This window comes from Macroventuria anomochaeta (assembly GCF_010093625.1).
Source record: "Macroventuria anomochaeta strain CBS 525.71 unplaced genomic scaffold BU25scaffold_14, whole genome shotgun sequence".
NCBI lineage: Eukaryota > Fungi > Ascomycota > Dothideomycetes > Pleosporales > Didymellaceae > Macroventuria > Macroventuria anomochaeta.
In genome coordinates, this window is record NW_022985375.1 from 229,674 (window position 1) to 247,464 (window position 17,791).

The 17,791-nt window shown below is 54.4% G+C and overlaps 8 protein-coding genes across 8 annotated transcripts; 6 read left to right on the plus strand and 2 right to left on the minus strand.

Annotated features, from left to right (window-relative positions):
* Positions 1 to 202: 202 nt before the first annotated feature.
* On the minus strand, positions 203 to 1,445 carry BU25DRAFT_410231 (mediator of RNA polymerase II transcription subunit 31). The gene is made up of 3 exons (XM_033706233.1): positions 1,045 to 1,445; positions 849 to 982; positions 203 to 786 (listed from the first exon to the last, which is right to left on the minus strand). The coding sequence occupies exons 1-3, from the start codon at positions 1,123 to 1,125 to the stop codon at positions 651 to 653; spliced, it is 351 nt and encodes a 116-aa protein (XP_033562303.1). The 5' UTR covers positions 1,126 to 1,445; the 3' UTR covers positions 203 to 650.
* Positions 1,446 to 2,279: 834 nt separating this feature from the next.
* BU25DRAFT_339995 (Pal1-domain-containing protein) lies at positions 2,280 to 4,066 on the plus strand (the record flags this gene model as incomplete). Its single annotated transcript, XM_033702793.1, has 3 exons — positions 2,280 to 2,304; positions 2,410 to 2,684; positions 2,807 to 4,066. The coding sequence occupies 3 exons, from the start codon at positions 2,280 to 2,282 to the stop codon at positions 4,064 to 4,066; spliced, it is 1,560 nt and encodes a 519-aa protein (XP_033562304.1).
* Positions 4,067 to 4,633: 567 nt separating this feature from the next.
* BU25DRAFT_490755 (uncharacterized protein) lies at positions 4,634 to 6,252 on the plus strand (the record flags this gene model as incomplete). The annotated part of the gene is made up of 1 exon (XM_033711512.1): positions 4,634 to 6,252. The coding sequence occupies exon 1, from the start codon at positions 4,897 to 4,899 to the stop codon at positions 6,250 to 6,252; it is 1,356 nt and encodes a 451-aa protein (XP_033562305.1). The 5' UTR covers positions 4,634 to 4,896.
* A 33-nt stretch (positions 6,253 to 6,285) lies between these two features.
* On the minus strand, positions 6,286 to 7,811 carry BU25DRAFT_410233 (uncharacterized protein). The gene is made up of 3 exons (XM_033706234.1): positions 7,611 to 7,811; positions 7,520 to 7,555; positions 6,286 to 7,385 (listed from the first exon to the last, which is right to left on the minus strand). The coding sequence occupies exon 3, from the start codon at positions 7,370 to 7,372 to the stop codon at positions 6,290 to 6,292; it is 1,083 nt and encodes a 360-aa protein (XP_033562306.1). The 5' UTR covers positions 7,373 to 7,385; positions 7,520 to 7,555; positions 7,611 to 7,811; the 3' UTR covers positions 6,286 to 6,289.
* A 63-nt stretch (positions 7,812 to 7,874) lies between these two features.
* BU25DRAFT_410234 (uncharacterized protein) lies at positions 7,875 to 9,228 on the plus strand. The gene is made up of 3 exons (XM_033706235.1): positions 7,875 to 8,081; positions 8,134 to 8,157; positions 8,211 to 9,228. Exons 1-3 carry the CDS (start codon positions 8,007 to 8,009, stop codon positions 9,192 to 9,194), a joined length of 1,083 nt encoding a protein of 360 aa, XP_033562307.1. The 5' UTR covers positions 7,875 to 8,006; the 3' UTR covers positions 9,195 to 9,228.
* Positions 9,229 to 9,387: 159 nt separating this feature from the next.
* On the plus strand, positions 9,388 to 12,733 carry BU25DRAFT_391627 (uncharacterized protein). Its single transcript, XM_033704619.1, has 3 exons — positions 9,388 to 10,247; positions 10,297 to 10,589; positions 10,637 to 12,733. The coding sequence occupies exons 1-3, from the start codon at positions 9,398 to 9,400 to the stop codon at positions 12,299 to 12,301; spliced, it is 2,808 nt and encodes a 935-aa protein (XP_033562308.1). The 5' UTR covers positions 9,388 to 9,397; the 3' UTR covers positions 12,302 to 12,733.
* A 2,004-nt stretch (positions 12,734 to 14,737) lies between these two features.
* Positions 14,738 to 15,931, plus strand: BU25DRAFT_490759 (uncharacterized protein; the record flags this gene model as incomplete). The annotated part of the gene is made up of 1 exon (XM_033711513.1): positions 14,738 to 15,931. The coding sequence occupies one exon, from the start codon at positions 14,738 to 14,740 to the stop codon at positions 15,656 to 15,658; it is 921 nt and encodes a 306-aa protein (XP_033562309.1). The 3' UTR covers positions 15,659 to 15,931.
* Positions 15,932 to 16,103: 172 nt separating this feature from the next.
* Positions 16,104 to 17,775, plus strand: BU25DRAFT_366671 (uncharacterized protein). Its single transcript, XM_033703852.1, has one exon. The coding sequence runs from the start codon at positions 16,310 to 16,312 to the stop codon at positions 17,435 to 17,437; it is 1,128 nt and encodes a 375-aa protein (XP_033562310.1). The 5' UTR covers positions 16,104 to 16,309; the 3' UTR covers positions 17,438 to 17,775.
* The last annotated feature ends 16 nt before the right edge of the window (positions 17,776 to 17,791 follow it).

Below are 17,791 nucleotides of genomic sequence, written 5' to 3' on the forward strand. Positions count from 1 at the left end.
GTACCCTGATGGTAGCTGGCGTTTCGTCATGTTGCAACTACGCCGCGATACCGCGATGTGGGGCACCGAACAACAATCAGGCATCACGTGCAATTGACAGTAAACATGGATGTGCCTGATTGCTTGTCTGTTTTAGTCCTGACAGCAGTCGTCAAAGTTGCGATGTGCACATTGTTGCTATTGTCAATACTTCAGATGAACATGGCTTGCATGCTGGCGGAATTGTTTACGGAATGGCTATACTGAGCCGCATTTGCTGTCGTGACACCCTGATCGACATGTGCACGCTCTCTGTTTGTTTTGGGTGTTTGTTCGCCAACTTCGAATGGCTGCTCGGAAGCACCCATCGCAAACCAAAGTCTGGGCTGCAATGCCACCTACTGGCCTTTGTGACTGAACAGTCTGCCTGCATGGGCACCATGTTCTCCAGCGGCAGTTTCTCCGTAGTGCTTTTAGCCCTGTCCCGAATCGTGAGACCTGCCTTTCCTGCGATAGACTCATCATGCGGATATAATTCGCACACAACGTTCGTGCAGGCTGTGAGCATAGCAACAAGTGACTAAGCATACCTTATGCAGGCTCCTGAGAGTCGTCGACATCTTGGCCTCTAGACCTTGGCTTTCGAAGAATGCAGTCTTGTTGCTTCCTCGTCAGTCTTGCTGACCAGGCACCGCATTCCTCTGGCCCTCAACGACAAGCTTTTGCATGAGGCCAGGGTTCAGTATCTCGCGGCGAAAGCGCTCCTGTTGCAACAGCTCTAGCGCTCGGAGCGTCGGCCCAGGGTGGCTGCGGACGCATCCTCAGTCAGCAGGCCCTTCAATGTCCAAAGGTCGTTAATGTGGACTCACTGTAAGAACTTTGCATATTTGGGATCCTTGAAGTACTGCAGGTAGCCGAGGTAGGCCACGAATTCGGGCTTCTCGTACATTTTCTGCGTTGCCAGAAAATTAAGATAGACAGGATTTGCAAGACACTGCACAAACTAGGGGCGTGTTAATCGAAACAGACCAGGGGCACATGACGTCGCCGGGATAGGGGACGAACCTCGAGTTCGAGCTCGAAGCGTGTGTAACCACCGGTTCGCGGTACGTCAGCGTTCTCGTGGGCAGGGTTCGAGGTCGCCATGATGAAGTTTGGGTTGGGCGTGGTTGAGACCAGTGTCAGCTGTTCAGGCACACGGCGTGCGGTCAGGGCACGTTCAGATCGGCGCTGAGGCTCTTGAATAATGAAATCCAGGGTCCCGAGGTGTTCCCCGCAGTTATGAGTGGCCGGCAGCTAGCCCTATCGAGTGCCTGAGCGATTCAGCGGTCAGCGTTGCGCAGCAGCGGTGATTGCTGATGGGGCGCTGATGTGCAGGTGAAATTGGGTGGATGGGAATCAGTGAGCGCGTGCTGGCTCTGGTGAAAGGATGCGGCGGCCTCAACGCAGCCCTGGAGGAATTCAATGTTGTTCGTGTCAGTGAAGGGGCGCTGAGAACAAGCAACAACGAGATTCAGCGCCCTGCAGCTTGGGCCGCGCCTCTTTCGAACCCCACAGCGACGTGCAGCCCGGCAACCCAGGGCCGGCATGGTCATTTACTGTAGCGACTCTATTTTCACGGAACGGACGTCGAGCTGGGCCTCTTAGCACTCCGGCAGCAGCTCGCTCGTGACCGTCGCGCGAATCAGCGGCCTTCTTGCAGTCCAGCTCGCCTCAAAGAGGCCTAACATGGCCTACTGAACGGCAGCCACGCTCGCCAGGGACCGACTACCTTAGCATGGCCTCCTGCCCCATCGACGCTTGCCTCGACCACCCATTTCCCATTTCTCTCCCTTTCTTAAGCCCCGAGCTGCCCTGCCCACTATCTCTCGGCGGCCCTCTTCTCTCCCACGTTGCTGTCACTGTCCCTCCTGACAGCCCAGCCCGGCCTTGCTTGCATATTCACTAAGCGCGGCATACACTAATAACAGCCCTCAAACGCGGCCATTAAAGAACGCCCCGCTTGCCATCCTTCCGCGGCGAACAAAAACACGTCCATTTCCCGGGCGAGACACGCCAACATCAGTATCGCCAGTCTTACGCCGCCCCTTTCTGCATTTGTTGCGCTATCCGGTGCTGCGATACCATAGCACCTGGACTGTGCCTGCGAGTAGTACCATTCCGCAGGAACAGGATTTGCGAGTGTTTGCGCGTCACCAGCTAGCCGTCACCAGCCAGCCGTCACCTGCAGACGCCCGGCCTCCCGTGTTTGATTGGGCATTATCGCAAATATTGCAGGGTTCCTGAACAACGGCAGCAACATGCTCGCGGAACCGTCAATGCCAGGTAAGGCCCCTTATCGGCGCCCGTTTCACCTATTTCGCTGCATTCAGTGACGAAATCGAGGGGCTTGCTGGTCGCAGTCCTGTTCGCTAACCTTATCTTCTGCAGAGCGACGTCCGTCGCCCGGCCTCTCTCTCAACCTGTCCTCCAACAACCCCTTCCGCAACAGAGCGACCTCCCCTGGCTTTCCCTCGCCCGCAACCCAGTCGGACCGCTCGAGCTCCGCCAGCAGGCCCATGTCGCGCAATCCCTTTCTGTCGACGTTCGAAGCCGAGTTCAACAAGGAGGCCAAGAAGACCGATCTCATCGACATGTCGGCCACCATGAAGGCGTCTCCTAAGAAGGACACCTTCAACAACGGCTCAGCCGCCGAAGAGCTCTTTGTACGTCCCTCCCTCCCGCAATTGCCGTCGGTGAAGATGTCTGCTACCCGCGTTGGCACGTCACACACGGCTGGCTGCATCTCGCAAGACTGCAAACAAAACCTTGTGTCCTGCCACTCCAGATGCAATTGCTGCTCAGAAGCGTCATGGAGCGGTTTTTGTCTTTTGTGGGCACATTTGCTAATTATCCATGTCTCGTACAGAAGAACCTCACAATCGAAGACGAGGACAGGCGGCGTGCACCACCGCGGCCCATGCCCAACCGCAGCGGCACCGATCCCCGCGCAGGCCACCGCCCATCACGCTCAGATGAGGAAGAAAGGGACATGCAGCGAGGAGCTCCCCGCGGCCCACCTCGTCCCCGAGGACCCCCAGAGCCACGCCGCCCTATGCAGAGCAGTCCTGAACGCCGAGAGCGCCGCCCACGCAGGAATTCTGACTCCTCCATCATTGACAAGGCAGCTCAGGAGAAGGAAGATCGCAGGCGTCGTGAGCGTCGTAGGGAAAGGGAAGAGAAAGACCGAGATGGCAAGTCGAGCGGCACAAGGAAAGTGCGTAAGCCTCAGGGTCTTGACCTGATCGACAAGCTCGACGTCACCGGTATCTACGGACCCAGCATGATCCATCACGATGGACCCTATGATGCAGTCCAGCCACACCGTAACCGAAAGAAGGATCAGCGTGCTCCTATGCATGCTTTCCCTGTCGGATCTGCCAATAACTCACTCGGTGGCTCAGGTCCTTTGAACTCAAAAATCGATCTTGACAGGATCCACGGCAGAGGCGCAGAGGGCTTCACAGACTTCGGAGGTGTCGACACCGAGTGGAAGAAGGCACCTCGCCCCGAAGGCGAATTCAGTGCTAAGGGCCGCGAAGACATAGTCCACGGCGAACAAACACACGGCCTGGGCACATCCACTTTTTTGGAGGGCGCACCCGCATCACGCACCGCTGTCGAGCAGGATTTTGAGCAGAAGAGGGCGAACGAGATTAACGGTCTTGGACGCAAGAAGTCTATTGCTCAGCGCTTCCGCGGAATTTCGCAGCCGAGACGTCAATATGGCGATGGACCCCGTATTCAGTCTCCCGAGGCGCGATATGGAGGCCAGACCAGCCCGCAGGGTCCTTACAGCGCTGGACCCTTGTCCCAGAACAAGGCGACAGAGCTGAACCCGTTCTTTGACGAGTACAACAAGGCTTACGACAGTAAGGGCGCAACAATCCAGGCCAAAGATTCCAGCTACAAGGACGAATCGCCTCCCCGTGCTCCTCTGCACCGCGCAGTGACCACCGACAGCGCGGGCTCACTGGGCGAGTCGAAGCCTACTGGTTTTCTTGGGCGCATGAAGAGTATCAAGGGCGGGCGCAGACGGCAAGCTTGAGAGGACATTGGCGAACAACACAGCTTCCTCAACACCGAGCGGCAACCACTCCCCAGGCGCCACCTAGACATTCTTCTACTTCCATTGTCACACATCTTCACGGAACGCATCTTTTCTCATATGTGCATCAGGCGTATAGGACGTTGGGATTTGGGATAAGGGTCTGGATACTACTCCCGTGTATATTGGTCAATTCCTCTGGGTTATTACAGGCATCCCAAAAAGGGCTTAGTTTTCTTCTTGCGCTTTTTACAGCGAACGTTTAGTGCATGGATGAGCGGATAGCAAGCTCAATTCATATGTGATACTACGGCGTGATAGAAACTTGTAGCTAAATCAAATATCGCAACGACATTCTACCCTTTATGCATGTACTTTCGACCCCAGGCTCCTTGCCAGCAATTGCTTTTGTAGAAAATCCCCGAACCCCAACCACACGTTGCATTTCTTGCCCAAACATCGACGGTCGTTGCCTGTTGCAGCCACGATCCTTCCGGTCTGCCACCCAAATCGCTCGGCCGCCAGCCCGGCGCCTTGTACCTGGCACCTTGCCTCTCATCACCACCCCAACCTTTCTCCTCGAAGCCGATAACAACACCGCTCTTCTAGGCGACGATCATTCGATAGTTCCCTTTCGGCTGGGTTCCGAAGCCTCAGCCACAATCCTGCCTTCCCACTCTAATTATCGCCATTACCGGATTCGGACGTACGCTAGTGAAAGCATCAAGCCCTAGGTAAACTTCCGAGATAGCTTGCGCCACGTCGGACTACTGATCTGACAACATCACGGTTGAACGATTTGCAAGAGCTAGATCTAAGGAAAGAAGGAGATGGCTGCAATTCCTCCCCCACCTCCCCACTCTCCCAAGACATCAGCAAGACCCGCAAAATCACTCCTCGCCTCCTCACTCCTCTCCCCCTCCTCACTCACCACTATCTTCGACAGTCTAAACATCTCCAAAACCTCCGTAGCGCCCTCCGACAGTCCATATGTCTTGCAAACGGGCGTCAAGAGTCTCGACGATGCTCTCGGCCCCACCCTCCAGAGCGGCAGGGTAGTAGCACTCAGCAGCGAAACAAGCAGTCAACGCGATGACCTGGCGAAAACACTTCTTGTTGATTGTCTTGTTAGGTATGCTGAGGGAATGGTGGCGGTTGTTGATACGACGGGGAATTTTGATGTTGTGGGGCTGTATACACGGATTCTGAGTCGTTTGGAGAAAGAGTCTGATGTGGATGGAGCAACGGGTGATGAGAGTGAGAAGCAGGAGAGGGAGGGTTTGGCGGCAAGAGTGTTAGATCGGGTGGTGATTATGCGCGTTTTCGATTTTGTGGGTGCGAGGGAAGCGGTGGGCGAGCTGAGGGATGGACTTGAGGGACGGGCGATTAAGTCAGAGAACCATGGTGCACAAGAAGGCAGGCTGAACGCGGAAGAAGTCAACATACCAGCGGAGATGATCACAAAGGAAAATCAGTCACCGCCGCCAAAGAAGACAGAAATCGCAGACAGCGAAGACGAGGCCTCAGACATATCAGCCTCAGACGACGAAATGCTCTTCGACACTGCAGCACCGCCAGCAACAGCACCGACACCCGCCCTATTACCACTTGCACAGCCAGAACAACGCGACCCACCAAAAGCCCAGCCCCAGCCAAAACTCAAACTCATCCTCATCGACAACCTCTCCCACATCCTCACCCCCCTCCTAAAGCGTGACGCCATCCGCTCAAACACACTGGCCACAACCTTCCTCACCACCCTCACAAATCTAACGCGCACCTACGCTCTTCACACCATCCTGCTGAATCCGTGCATCCCACCGCGCACCCCGTCACCAACACGCCAACCTCCCTCTCACACAATCCCACCACCACAAGCAAACGCACCGGCGCCACAGCAAAACTACGTCCCTCAACCTCCACCCCGGCCGTCGATCTTTTCTTCAAATCAGGCGATGCCGGCGCTGCTGGGATTGTTGAGTCGGTATGCGGATGCGCATGCTTTGGTGACGATGCTGCCGAGAGGGAAGATGGATGCGAGGGTTTATTGTGCGGATGCTGGGGGCAGGGAGAGGGGGAGGAGGAGGGGCGTTGAGATGGTGGGGGTTTGTGAGCTTGTTGCGGATCGGTGGGGCGGGAGGGTTGGTGGTTGGGGGTTGTGTAAGGAGGGGGTTGGAAGTGTGTGATGGTGTATGATTTGTTGTGGTGTCTAAGTGTAAGTAGCTATGATGGAGGCGTGTGGAGAGCGAAATCGGAATCGCCTGTGTTGCGCACCCAGCCGCTCAATCCTTGCTCCTGAGTGTCTTTCTTGACTTTTCTCCGGTCTTGCAGGTGATCCGCGCCTTTGACTTCGCTGTACGTGCTTCTTCTAAGCGCTTCAAGCACCACCGGCAGCCCAGCGATCCCCGCAATCTGCACTGCAAGACTCCATGCACCCCTCCTACAGATCTTACTCGCACCCCTCGGATCCATCTGTTTCCTTCCTTGCAACACACCGCCTATCAGCGTTTCTTGCCATGTGGGCGTCCATACTGCACTGAGGTTACTTGCCACAGCCTTCTCGTGTGCCGCGATACTTCGCCGACTCCATGCGAACTCTCTCTCCGTGGGTTTGACTTCGAATGGTTGCCATCTGTAGCCTCCGCCCCAGCTTTGGATGGTGTCGCCGGTTAGTCCTCGCAGTCGGCCTGTGCAGGAGAACGCGCGCTCGCATGCAGCAGGTACATATTGCGACGCGGGGAGGGTGAGTGAATGGATATACGCATTCCGTGGGGATATCAAGCTCGATGTAATGGAGGATAGGAGGGAGGTGGCTTGCTTCATTGTGAGCTTGTCGGTGCAAGACTTGCTCAGTGTTGGCGGAGCGTCTGGACGGGAGGGTTTGCAGCGGACCGCGCCGAGGAGGGAGAAGTTGGAGCGGCCCCGGAGTGCTCCCGTGCCTTCTGCTGGGGCATCTGAGCCGTTGAGGGTAGATGAGATGGTTGGTGGTGCACTGGTCCATGGTGTTGCGTCTTCTTGGGCGTCCATGGTTAGCTCCATGCTGGCGTCGCCGCAGGGTGCTTCGGAGCAGTACATATGAATTTGTACATCTTCACGGATGGTGAAGGGTTGAGGTTCCTGGGCTGTTCTCTCTGAATTTGATCGTTGGTGGACGATGTCCGAGGCCGGGAAGGGAGGATTCGCGATTCGCAGACATTCATCCAGTAGGAAGCGATTGAAGGTGCGAACGGCAACGACTTCGGCATGCCAGTCATGAAGGACGTTGCCGTTACCTGCTGCGAGTTTATCTTGCGGCAAGCATTTCATGCCAGTCCTGCCCAAATCGTCAGCGCTAGTTTGAAGGAACGCAATGGTACACGACGCAATGTACTATCTCAAGCCCACTGCCAGAAGTGGTAGATAGAGCGGGGGATCCCGGTAGATGGTTGTATAAGGCTATATGCAGACGGCACGTACCCTAAGGACACGCATAAGAGCTTGCCGTCTTTGCTATACGATAAGCATAAGCCACAAGTCTTGTTCGGAAGTTGATGGGGGGTTTTACCCTTGGATAGGACAATGCCGCTCAGAGGAACCCATTCTCTTGAGCCATCTTTGCGAGGACGGGGCTTGCGTTTGTCTGGCAGTTGCTCAAAGGTCGACAACACGCAGTCGGCAATAGCATCTGCACTGGGTGTCATTATGTTGGAAGTCCGCTCGGTGCCGTCATTGCTAGGGCTGACGTTGCGGTGGTGTTTTAGTGGAGGAGGCCGGGGTCACCGGAAACGGGTTGTCAATGGTGGACCATGCAGGCCTTACTTCGTACCCTCACTGTTCCAGGTCGCTCCTGCAACTCTATCGCAGGTTCTCTGTCGCACACTCAGCACCGCTAAACCAGCTGATACCCTTGTCTTTCGACGCGGCCCTCTTTTCCCTTGACCATGCAGGCCTTCGGTGAGCAATGTCAACGCTGCGGCTGCGCTCAGTCGCATTTGCGGCGCAAACGCTCACAATACCAGTACCCAAGAATCGCCGTGTAAGGATATCCTAAGAATACATATGCCAGACTCTGGCTGACATATGCGCAGCCCAAGTTCGACCTGCACCTGAGAGTGAGCGATCCCTGATTCTCCGGCGCATTTTACAGTATACTCATTGTACCAAGATCGTCGACCTTAACAATGTACCGCTCACTTCAGGGAAATGCTTTGTAAAATGGCACCTCCCACACTCGGCCGCCGCAGAGCACCGTGGCAAGACAGACCACTGCCTGATCAAGGAGCACAAAGTCCAGTACAACTATGACATCACACTACCCGTCCGGCTCACGGTCGACAAGAACGGGATGCTGCAGGAGAACTTGATTGAGTTCGAGGTCGTCCAAGAGTACTCGAATTCTGGCAGAGGCGAGCGGATAACGCTGGGCAACGTGAAGCTCAACCTGGCCGAATACGTGGAGCAGAGCGAGCTGGCAGCTGCCGAAGGCGATGACCCAGGAGTAACACGACGGTACCTCATGCAGAACAGCAAGATCAACAGCACGCTCAAGCTTGGGATATACATGCGACAGACAGAGGGCGACAAGAACTTCATTGCGCCAGCCTTGAAGACAGCGCAGGTGTTCAGCGGTATTGCGGGCATCATGGCTGGAGAGCAGGCAGAGCTCGAGGACAGCGGCGCTGCACCATCGCTGACGAGCAAGTCGAGGGATGCAAGCGAGCTGCAAGACATGTACAGGCGCACACTCGCAGCATATTGGTCTGCGCAGCCTGGCGAGCTCAAAGCAGACGAGTGCATCGAGGACATCTTCGCTGGCGGAGACGGCTGGGGCGATCGCGCAAAACCGTACTCACCGCAGCGCGGCGGCATACGGTTCACGACAGCTACAGGCGATAGCAGTGCTTCTGTAAGCGGAGACGAGCGACACGCGCAAGGGAGTCAGCGGTTATTTCGCAAGTCGCAGGATACACTGCGGCCCGGGAGTACACATTCAGGCTCGCCCAAGCAGCACGTTCGCGGGAGAGGGAGTTTAGAGCAGCAGGCGCACCACATGAAGGCCGAAGCAGAGAGGAAACGGCATCGTCCACACCACGAAGTCGACGAGTTTGAGCTGCGGCAGGACCTGTGTAGTTGGAAGCGACCAATATAGATGGAAGGCTAGGGGTAATAGAAAGCAATATATGCACTCAAGACCCCTTCAGATCTGGTGTACGAACGCGCCTTGCACGTGAGGTCGTGTCGAAGCCGGCAGAAATAGGCGGTGTAAAGGGAAAGTTCACATCTCACAGCGCCGGGATCGCGTTGCAGCATCCATCGTCATTGTACATTGCTGGCTTCGTCCTTGCGTTCCTTATGCTTGCGACCCGTGCTTCAAGTGCATTTGTATGCCTCCGATGTGAGCTCAAGCTTGCGCGCCCTCGAACGTCTACGCCGCCTCGTCAACCCTCACATGCCGGCTTTTCGTCCTCTGCACGTCGCCACGATGCCGCAGATGATTCCCAGACGCTCGCACTGGGAGAGACGCCTGCCCAGGCGAATGTTGCAGACAGACCTCTGCGCATTTCGAAGGAGTACACTCGCAAGGGCAGAGTCGTCAGGCAAAGAAAGGCAAAACTGGGCATGAAGCGCATGGATGAAGAGGCCGACATCTTAGTCCTTAACGAAGCACCCACGCCCGAGGACCCCGACAAGAAGCTGCCAGAGCCTTTTGAGCCGATTTCAGTCCCGGACATTCTCTCTTCGCTCCAGCAGGACAGCGCACCAGCCACTCAGGAGGATGTTGAGAAGCAGCTCCAAAGCTTGCGCCCTGCTCGCGGCCATGCAGACGAGCCACACTACGTTACGACTGCCGATTTCGTGAAGCTGGTCGCCGCCTTGGCCCGCGGATTCACCACGGCACAGTTGTCACACTACTACTCGGCAGCGAAGAGCGTAAAACAGGAGACTCTGTTCAAGATGGTAAAGGCTACTGTCAAAGCCACAAGACGGAGCGAGTGGCACCCAACCACGACAAATATCGAGAAACGTCTTCCAGGCGTTGAGACAGTCCTAAATAAGAGGACCAGGGGCATACGCAAGGCAACACTGGTGGACAAGATCCTTCGAGACGTGTGGAAGCTCGAGCTTCTTGAAGAGCTCGAGGCACCCGGAGAGCTTGAACTCAAGCTGAGGCCATGGGAGCTCAGGCTCCTGCAAAATGGAGGTACGTATGTGCATGAAGCGCCAAGAGTCGTGCGCTGACGCTATTGCAGGCAACAACAGCAACCTCGCCCGCATTGCGAAGATCAGGAACGCCAAAGTTGAGATACATTGGCAGGCCAACGTTCTCCGTATTACAGCCGACAAAACCACGGCGGAGTACGCTGCAAACGATATCTTAGAGGCCATCAGCAAAGCGCACGCAACGTCGCTCGATCTAAGACGTTGGGTTGGCCAGCTCAATGAGGCCAGGTTATCGTCCGGCACCAGTCTAGCCGCTTCCCTCCCGGCTGATTATGTGTCATCTCTGACAGGCACAGACATCTTTGCAGCCGACGATTACACAGTAGGTTCCATCAAGTCAGTAGATGGCATGTCACTCACAGTTTACAGTTGACAATACATGGATTGGACGAGACTTCTGTCGCGGAGGCGAAAAGGACACTTGTTAGACTCTTGCCCTTCAAAGAGTCCGCAACGCGCACAATCGACACTCAAAGATTGGATGCAGCGAAGCACGGAAGCTATCTGTTGCCGACTTTTCACGAACCCAAGTCGCTCGACTACTCATTTCGAGACCTCAGCCTGGGTCGCTGGGCGTTGCCAGTCGCCCGCTCAGCTGACGCAGTTGCAACTGAAGAGCAGGACAACTCCCAGGATGGGGTTGAGCCAAAGCAGCGATCCGAACAGAGTACGCACGGCATTGTGAACCGGGTCGTGTCTTTTATGGGGGCACCAGTTGATGGAGCCTTCACCGGATCAGAATCGAAACCTCGAAACAGACAGACCGGATACTGGGCTCTGGAGCCAGAGTACAAAGTCTCAGCCGATTTTGGCCAAGCACTCTTTCCTTTGGAGTTGTCTGACCCAAACAAGGTAGTAGAGGCTGCCTCAGATCCCTCACGGTCACCATTTCAGCCTTCAATCCCGGGTCTGGGAAGTCTGCTAGCTTCGTCAGAATTTCAGAACCTTTCGCGGACAGAGACACCCGCCTTACTGTACGATTTCATTCCTTCACCAGATCAGAAAGACCTCGAAGTCGGCCCAGCCTTTCCAAGGCTTCATATACAAGTCCGCACAGGCCGCGATGGCAACAGACCCACTATTCACAAGCTCAGTCTCGGCTTCCAAGAGCGTGTTCACGACGTTCTGCTCCCCGATCAAGCAGCAGACATCCGCTTCCACCGCTACGGACGCTTGAGATTCAGCAGTAAGAGTCATCACGACAAGAACGTCGAGGAATGGTCAGAAGCAGTGCGCCAGAACATAGAAAGCGGCAGACGTCTTTCCGCACCATCACTCACCATCGACATCCCCAAATGGACTATCCCAGGCTTCCCATCAGATGCGACAGGCATGTTACCTGTCAAGTATGTCTTTTCCGGCATTCAGTTCCGACAAAGCGTCACAGGTAGACTTCTGGACACACAGATCTCCTATAGCACCATGCAGTCCGGCAAATTGGGTGCAAAGGGTGGTGCGCTGAGTGCTTACTCCGAAAAACTCAAGGCAAATGAGTATGAGGCGCAAATTCGTGATTTCGCTACGAAGTGTGTGCAGATGGTGGATTACATCACCCAGGCAGGCGCGCAGACACAGCCTCTAAGGCAGATTGTGCTGCCAAGGAACGATCATAGTGCGAGGAAGCAGCGCCGAGCTGCACTGCGTGAAGGTCAAGATCAAGTCTTGAGCCACGCAATGGATCAAGATCCAGCGCTGGATCAGCAATCGGAGTCTGCTGAAAGCCTCGAAAACACCCAAGATCAGGACGACGTTGAGGCCTACGACGAAACGCAAGCCTTCCTCGACGACCAAGACGCCGACGCCCGTCTCGCATCCAGACTTGACGGCGAAGCACCAGCCGCCGAGGCCGAGACTGCTTTTGATGAAGCACAAGCTGAAGCCGACGAAGACAGGAAAACATCAAGATCCAAGATGCAGGAACAGGAGGCCGATGCACTTCTCGATGACTTGTTCGGTGACGAGCCAGCGGAAGAGCCGATTGGAAAAGAGAAGAGCGAGAGTGACTCCGCTTTGAGGGAGAGCGAGAAGTCTTAGGTTTGGATTGTTTAGACTTTTGGGTCATGGCGGCATTGCAGCATTGTATGGCGTTTGTAGCATCTGTTGTACTTGTATGTGAAAGCTCAAACTTGTGACCGTCCTCATGAATGTAAGCCGCTCAAGAGACAACAGCAGTCAGTTTGGCGTTGTGTTGTTCCTGCCTCTGGTGTTGCGCGCCACTTCCCTGGCCCCTCGACCCGGCCTCTTTCTCTAACACAGGACTCTTCCACCACACACACTTACTTGCCTATCCACCTTTCTTCCTCTGCTCTCTTGTCAACATCATACAATGGCGACACGAGCACCAGATGAAACACCATCTCCTACAAACAACCAGCGGTGCGGCCTCGCTGCATCGTTAAGCGGCTGAAGATTGGCTTCGTCAGAAAGCTGATCATACAGGCTGCAAGAACTTCATCTCGATGATAGAAGGACCCCGTGTGATACAAGACCCCGCTGCCAGCTTTTGTACGGGAGCCTGATCGTAGAGATCGCCAGGCGACACGGCACAGCCACAGGGGACGGAGCAAGGCTGCAACACTTAAGCCAGTCCTCACAACTCTTTTCATACCCAGAAGAGATTTATGAGTACCTCCATGGTCACGACATACACACCAAGTTAGCATGTTTCTATCCAAACATCGACCGCTCAATCTTCGGGAAAAGGAGGCTCGCCTCCTTCAAATCGAGAGGTGAAGACGAGGCTGCGCTCATACGCATCACTCTCCGACACGCCAGACTAGATGAAGACCTCCAACCCTACGCGCTTTCATACGTTTGGGACGAGGGAATGCCAGCCATTCATGAAATGTCGCTTCAATTCGGCGACTTCAACTTCTCTCTTAAGCATGAGGCATTTATGCAATCCCTCAAAATCTTCCGTGTCAACGAGGACCTGCTTAAAAGATTGTCAGGCAGCTCGCTGCCAGCGTTGCTGAGGAAATCATATTGGTCCAGGCTCTGAATCGTTCAAGAAATTACGCTGGCTACTCGTATAATCGTCTTTCTGACCACCGGAACGTACAATCTGTATGACCTTCAATTCCTACTCGTTGAGAATTTAAAGCAGACCCAGCAGAACGGTCATGACTCTAGTGAAGTGAGCAGCGTTGAGCGTAAATCCGCGGGAATCCAGTCAATACACAGTCCCAAATCGTTCTCTCAGACACCGAACACTTACAATACTTGGCCAAAGGTCCTCCGTGTGGTAGGGGGCGCAATTTACAGAGCTCCTTGATAAAGTCTACGCTGTCATGGGTCTAGTACACGAGGATCTGCAGTCTCAACATGATTACACCTTGGACCCCAAGTAATTGGCTGGGAGAGTCTTTTAGAACGAGATTGCATTTTGGCAATCTATAGAAGTCGATGTTCATGGTCAGCGTTGTGGGAACTTGTGCTCACGACAAACTCAAAGTTTGGTAACTTTGGTTACTAGCTCCCTAATCGAGCAACCTACAAGTCCGGACCAGACCATGAGCACGGAGCTTATGGATTCAGTGATTATCGTTTCCAGACTATCTGCCGCGTCCTTCGGCATTTTGGTTTGTCTCACCAACTCGAGGTCTCTTCATCCGACTTTCAAGATGTTTCCCGGCCTTTTTTTAAACTCTAGCGCAACGCATCCAGGTTGGAAAGCATAAAAAAGGGCTTAAGGTGTTCACAGATCTAGATTCATCCCAGTCAAGCACGTGATTTTCTCAGGGCTTTGTCGCTTTGAAAACCAAACTCCAACAGATTTGACAATTGATCGGCCATTAGAAACGCCATGCAATCTTTCCGCAATACAAGCTTTGGAACGCTATAGTGCTACACCAGTATAGCATCTTCGGTCGCTGTAAACGGAGAAATGTCGATATTGATAGTATTGCCAGCGATATTTACTACATACAATAAACAAGCTCAGACAAGCTTAAACAAGTTCCATTCCGCTTCGTGCCCTTCACATCCCCAAGCAGCGCCATATGCCTCGTGATGTATCCCAGACCAAAACCCATTCCTCACAAACATATCACTCACCAAATTCAACAACCCTCCTCTTCGCAATCCATATCTTCCCATCCACCCTTCCAAGATCCTCTTCCAACAGCCCCAGCATTGCACTATGCTATATATTGTATGTGCAAGATAATTACCTGTTTTTACATTGTCCAAATTTCGCTTTGAAGGCCGTCTGGAACTTAACACAGTGTGGATTGAATGCACAGTGGACTACAACAGACTAGACAAAGGAAATCGAGTTTCAAGGCCGATTTCTTTTGCAACTCTGGGTCCAGATGTGTCCTTCAACATTGTGCGCTGAAGTTTCAACATATCATACTTAAGCAATACACCAGCCTCTCGAATCGCTCACCACAACAGTTATGCATAAGACGAAGTTCGAGAAAATTAAATTGAAATCAAGATACACCTAGCAAACAACAAACTCTCAAAATGTCGGACGCACAAGGCCCTTCACGTCCCAGCACCCCAACTACTACTGAGATAGTGATTCACCACGTCGCCAGCCCACAGGCACCAAAGGAACCAAAATCAAGGATCCTCGGGTACCTACAGCCCACAGTCTACAAGCCGGAGGCTGACGACATGCCGAAGGCACCTAAAACAATACTGGATGCACTCATCCGTGCCGGGATTTGCAAGTGCACTACGAAGCCCAAGGGAGAGAGCACCGATGTAAAGTATTCAGCACCGCGGAAACTGACCGTCAGTGTCGTCGATGGCAAGACTGATCGGGTTATTCATAAGTACGTACCTACCCGCCTCCTAATGGGCATATCGGCCAGGGCAGCAGAAATACTTGAAGCCAAGCCATGGGCGGGTAAGTTCAAGATTCACGGGAAGTATGAGCCAGCGGCTATGAACAGTGTAATCTACGCTATTATCCTATCGCAGAAGATGCCCGTCAACGCGGACTTGACTGCAAATCTGCTCAAGTACGAAGCGTGTCTGCGTCTTGGCATTCCCAGCACGCATAGCTCAGTCAAGCCTCTGCTCACTGCAATCAATACCCAGATCTCGACTACAACCATCACATCTGAGGTCTTGACGTTCATTGCGTACCATCTCGGCTCCCAGGACCCGGTGTTCACGCACATGGCGAACGTGCTGTGTCACCAGCGGTTCAAGGGCGCTGTGGAGGATGTCAAAGCGTGTGGAAAGATGGTAGCCAGAAAGCCGGCGCTGCAGAAAGCCATGGTGCACATCGACCAAGCGCACGAAGCGCGCCGCGAAGCCATCAACGCCTCGAAGCGAAATCGGACGAAGAAGAGTGAAGACGAGTCTGGTGCCGAGTCGCTTGTAGGAGCGACACTCAAGAACAAGGCGGCGATAGCTGAGGAACATGAAGCGTGAGAAGACGGAGAAGGTGGAGGGGAAAGAGGAAGACGGGTTGAAAGTTGGCGGGAAGGTAAGTATACGAAAAGGTAAGTGATGGATATGCGAATTGCGGAGAATACGGGTTGGTGCGAGCTTGCCTGCGAGACGCAGACCAATTGGATCCAAAGCAGTGTCAAAGTATTCGAGTAGTGACGGGAATCGTCTTCTGAATTGCGAGTACGTTTGCTTTCCTCAAGCCACAGTGACGGCACTCGCACCGACATACTGTGATGACTTCAGTGTCTTTGGTCCTTCTGGCACGTGAAGTGGTTCTGGCCGCACAAGCAGCCTGAATGTTGTAGGCTGTGTTGAGAGAGTCAGGATGGCAGGCGGCATTTGAGAGCAATGACTAGCGTGAGGCACGTGGCACGCATTGCCGTGCCTACGGATGATGTCAAGCAGCGAGACCCTGGAGCCGCATCCAAGCTCCAACCTGTCGGCGTGCATGTGAACAATTTCGTCGACTCCACAGGCAGCAACACCAATGCACCCCTGAACTGCCAACGCCTTTACAGAAGAGTATTTTGCCGACAGGACCAGTGCTGCATACAAGTCACACGACACCACCAGGCGTCAACAACCACAACAACACCAGAGCATCTACGACCTCCACCACCACAGCCTACCATGGCGCCCCTAAAGATCTCCATACCAAATGCACACACAAAGACCCCCGACTCCGGCAAACCTTACACAGAATACACAATCAAAATCGACCACCCCTTCCCGCGCGCAACATGCTCGGTGTCAAAACGCTACACCGACTTCTCCAACCTCGACTCCGCGCTGCGCTCCTCGGTCGCCGCACCACCCGCCTCCCTCCCGCCAAAATCATGGTCTCTCTTCGGACTCGGCAGCTCGCTCGGGTCAACAGAGCAGATCGAGAAGCGGCGGCAGGGGCTTGAGGAATATCTACGCGCGATCGAGAACAGCGAGGATGCGCGGTGGAAGAGCTGCAAGGCGTACAGGGAGTTTTTGGGACTAGATGACGAGGGGGCGAAGAAGTTGGCCAGCTTCCCTGGGAGTCAGTTTGGCAAGGACCGTGTGAGGGACAGCAGCGACTGGCTCGACAAACACGCCGAAGTCAAGTCATCTCTACAGGATGCGCGGCGCTGGCTAACAGCACGTGAACAAGCCACCGCGGCTTCGGCCCAGCACGACGCCGCCGCAAACGCAAAACGCTCTCTCCTGCGCGCGGGCTCGCTTCTCTCCGCGCTCGAGGAAGGCCTGCGGCGCCTCAGCGGGACAAGCGGCGATGAGTGGAGCGGGGAGAAACTCGGTGACGGCGAGGTACGCAGGCGGAAAGACATGATAGGCAGTTCGCGCAAAGAGCGTGACGGCCTCGAAAGCGTCCTGAACACCATGGCCGCCAAAGCCGCCCTCAGCGGTTCCGGAACCCTCTCCACACCCTCGACTTCCAGCGCCGCCGTCACCGCCGAGCAGAAAGCCGGGCTCTTCAAAGGAAGTTCGAAACCCTCCGGCCGCCGCGTGCTGGGTGGTGCGCCCGTGGAAACGGAGCGCACGCGTGAGCTTGATAACGAGGGGGTTTTGCAGTTGCAGAAGCAGATTATTCAAGAGCAGGATGCGGATTTGGTAGATTTGTCGACGGTGGTGAAGAGGATGAGGCAGATGGGGGTGGCTATTAATGAGGAGATTGTGGAGCAGAATGCGATGCTCGGGTTGTTGGAGGAGGATGTCGAGAGGGTGGACGGGAAGATTCGGATTGCGAAGAAGAGAATTGACAAGATTCGTTAGGTAGGGCGATGATGATGGAGCGTGGGGTGTGGGATGTGGGATGTAGGGTTTGTGCATTATAGCGGGCGTTTTGGGTGGTGTATAAAGCGAGTGAGTAATTGGATACCCTTGAGTTCGATTGTGTGCTAGAGTGCAGAGAAGCTGATGTGACACGTATAAGTCGCCATATCGATACAGCGTACAAGAGGCCATTTCCAGGCCAAAGAGTGAGTCAAACGGGCTGAGCAATGACCATAGTTGCTGCATCTGAGTACACTGCCAGCAATTCGCCCCCGTTCGTCTTACACGAACCTCTTCACCAAGCCAAACTCCAAACTGCCTACACTCCCATATTCTACACACTCAAAGCAAACC

What these genes read in the sequence shown, in the direction of transcription:
- BU25DRAFT_410231 (XM_033706233.1), bottom strand. Translation starts at nt 1,125, where the DNA reads ATGGCGACCTCGAACCCTGCCCACGAGAACGCTGACGTACCGCGAACC. An exon ending in GCTTCGAGCTCGAACTCGAG is followed by an intron (nt 983 to 1,044) that starts GTTCGTCCCCTA and finishes ACACGCCCCTAG; the next exon opens with TTTGTGCAGTGTCTTGCAAA. An exon ending in AAATATGCAAAGTTCTTACA is followed by an intron (nt 787 to 848) that starts GTGAGTCCACAT and finishes ATGCGTCCGCAG; the next exon opens with CCACCCTGGGCCGACGCTCC.
- BU25DRAFT_410233 (XM_033706234.1), bottom strand. Translation starts at nt 7,372, where the DNA reads ATGAAATGCTTGCCGCAAGATAAACTCGCAGCAGGTAACGGCAACGTC.
- BU25DRAFT_391627 (XM_033704619.1), top strand. Translation starts at nt 9,398, where the DNA reads ATGCTTGCGACCCGTGCTTCAAGTGCATTTGTATGCCTCCGATGTGAG. An exon ending in CAGGCTCCTGCAAAATGGAG is followed by an intron (nt 10,248 to 10,296) that starts GTACGTATGTGC and finishes ACGCTATTGCAG; the next exon opens with GCAACAACAGCAACCTCGCC. An exon ending in TTGCAGCCGACGATTACACA is followed by an intron (nt 10,590 to 10,636) that starts GTAGGTTCCATC and finishes CACAGTTTACAG; the next exon opens with TTGACAATACATGGATTGGA.
- BU25DRAFT_366671 (XM_033703852.1), top strand. Translation starts at nt 16,310, where the DNA reads ATGGCGCCCCTAAAGATCTCCATACCAAATGCACACACAAAGACCCCC.
- BU25DRAFT_410234 (XM_033706235.1), top strand. Translation starts at nt 8,007, where the DNA reads ATGTCAACGCTGCGGCTGCGCTCAGTCGCATTTGCGGCGCAAACGCTC. An exon ending in CAGTACCCAAGAATCGCCGT is followed by an intron (nt 8,082 to 8,133) that starts GTAAGGATATCC and finishes ACATATGCGCAG; the next exon opens with CCCAAGTTCGACCTGCACCT. An exon ending in AGTTCGACCTGCACCTGAGA is followed by an intron (nt 8,158 to 8,210) that starts GTGAGCGATCCC and finishes CATTGTACCAAG; the next exon opens with ATCGTCGACCTTAACAATGT.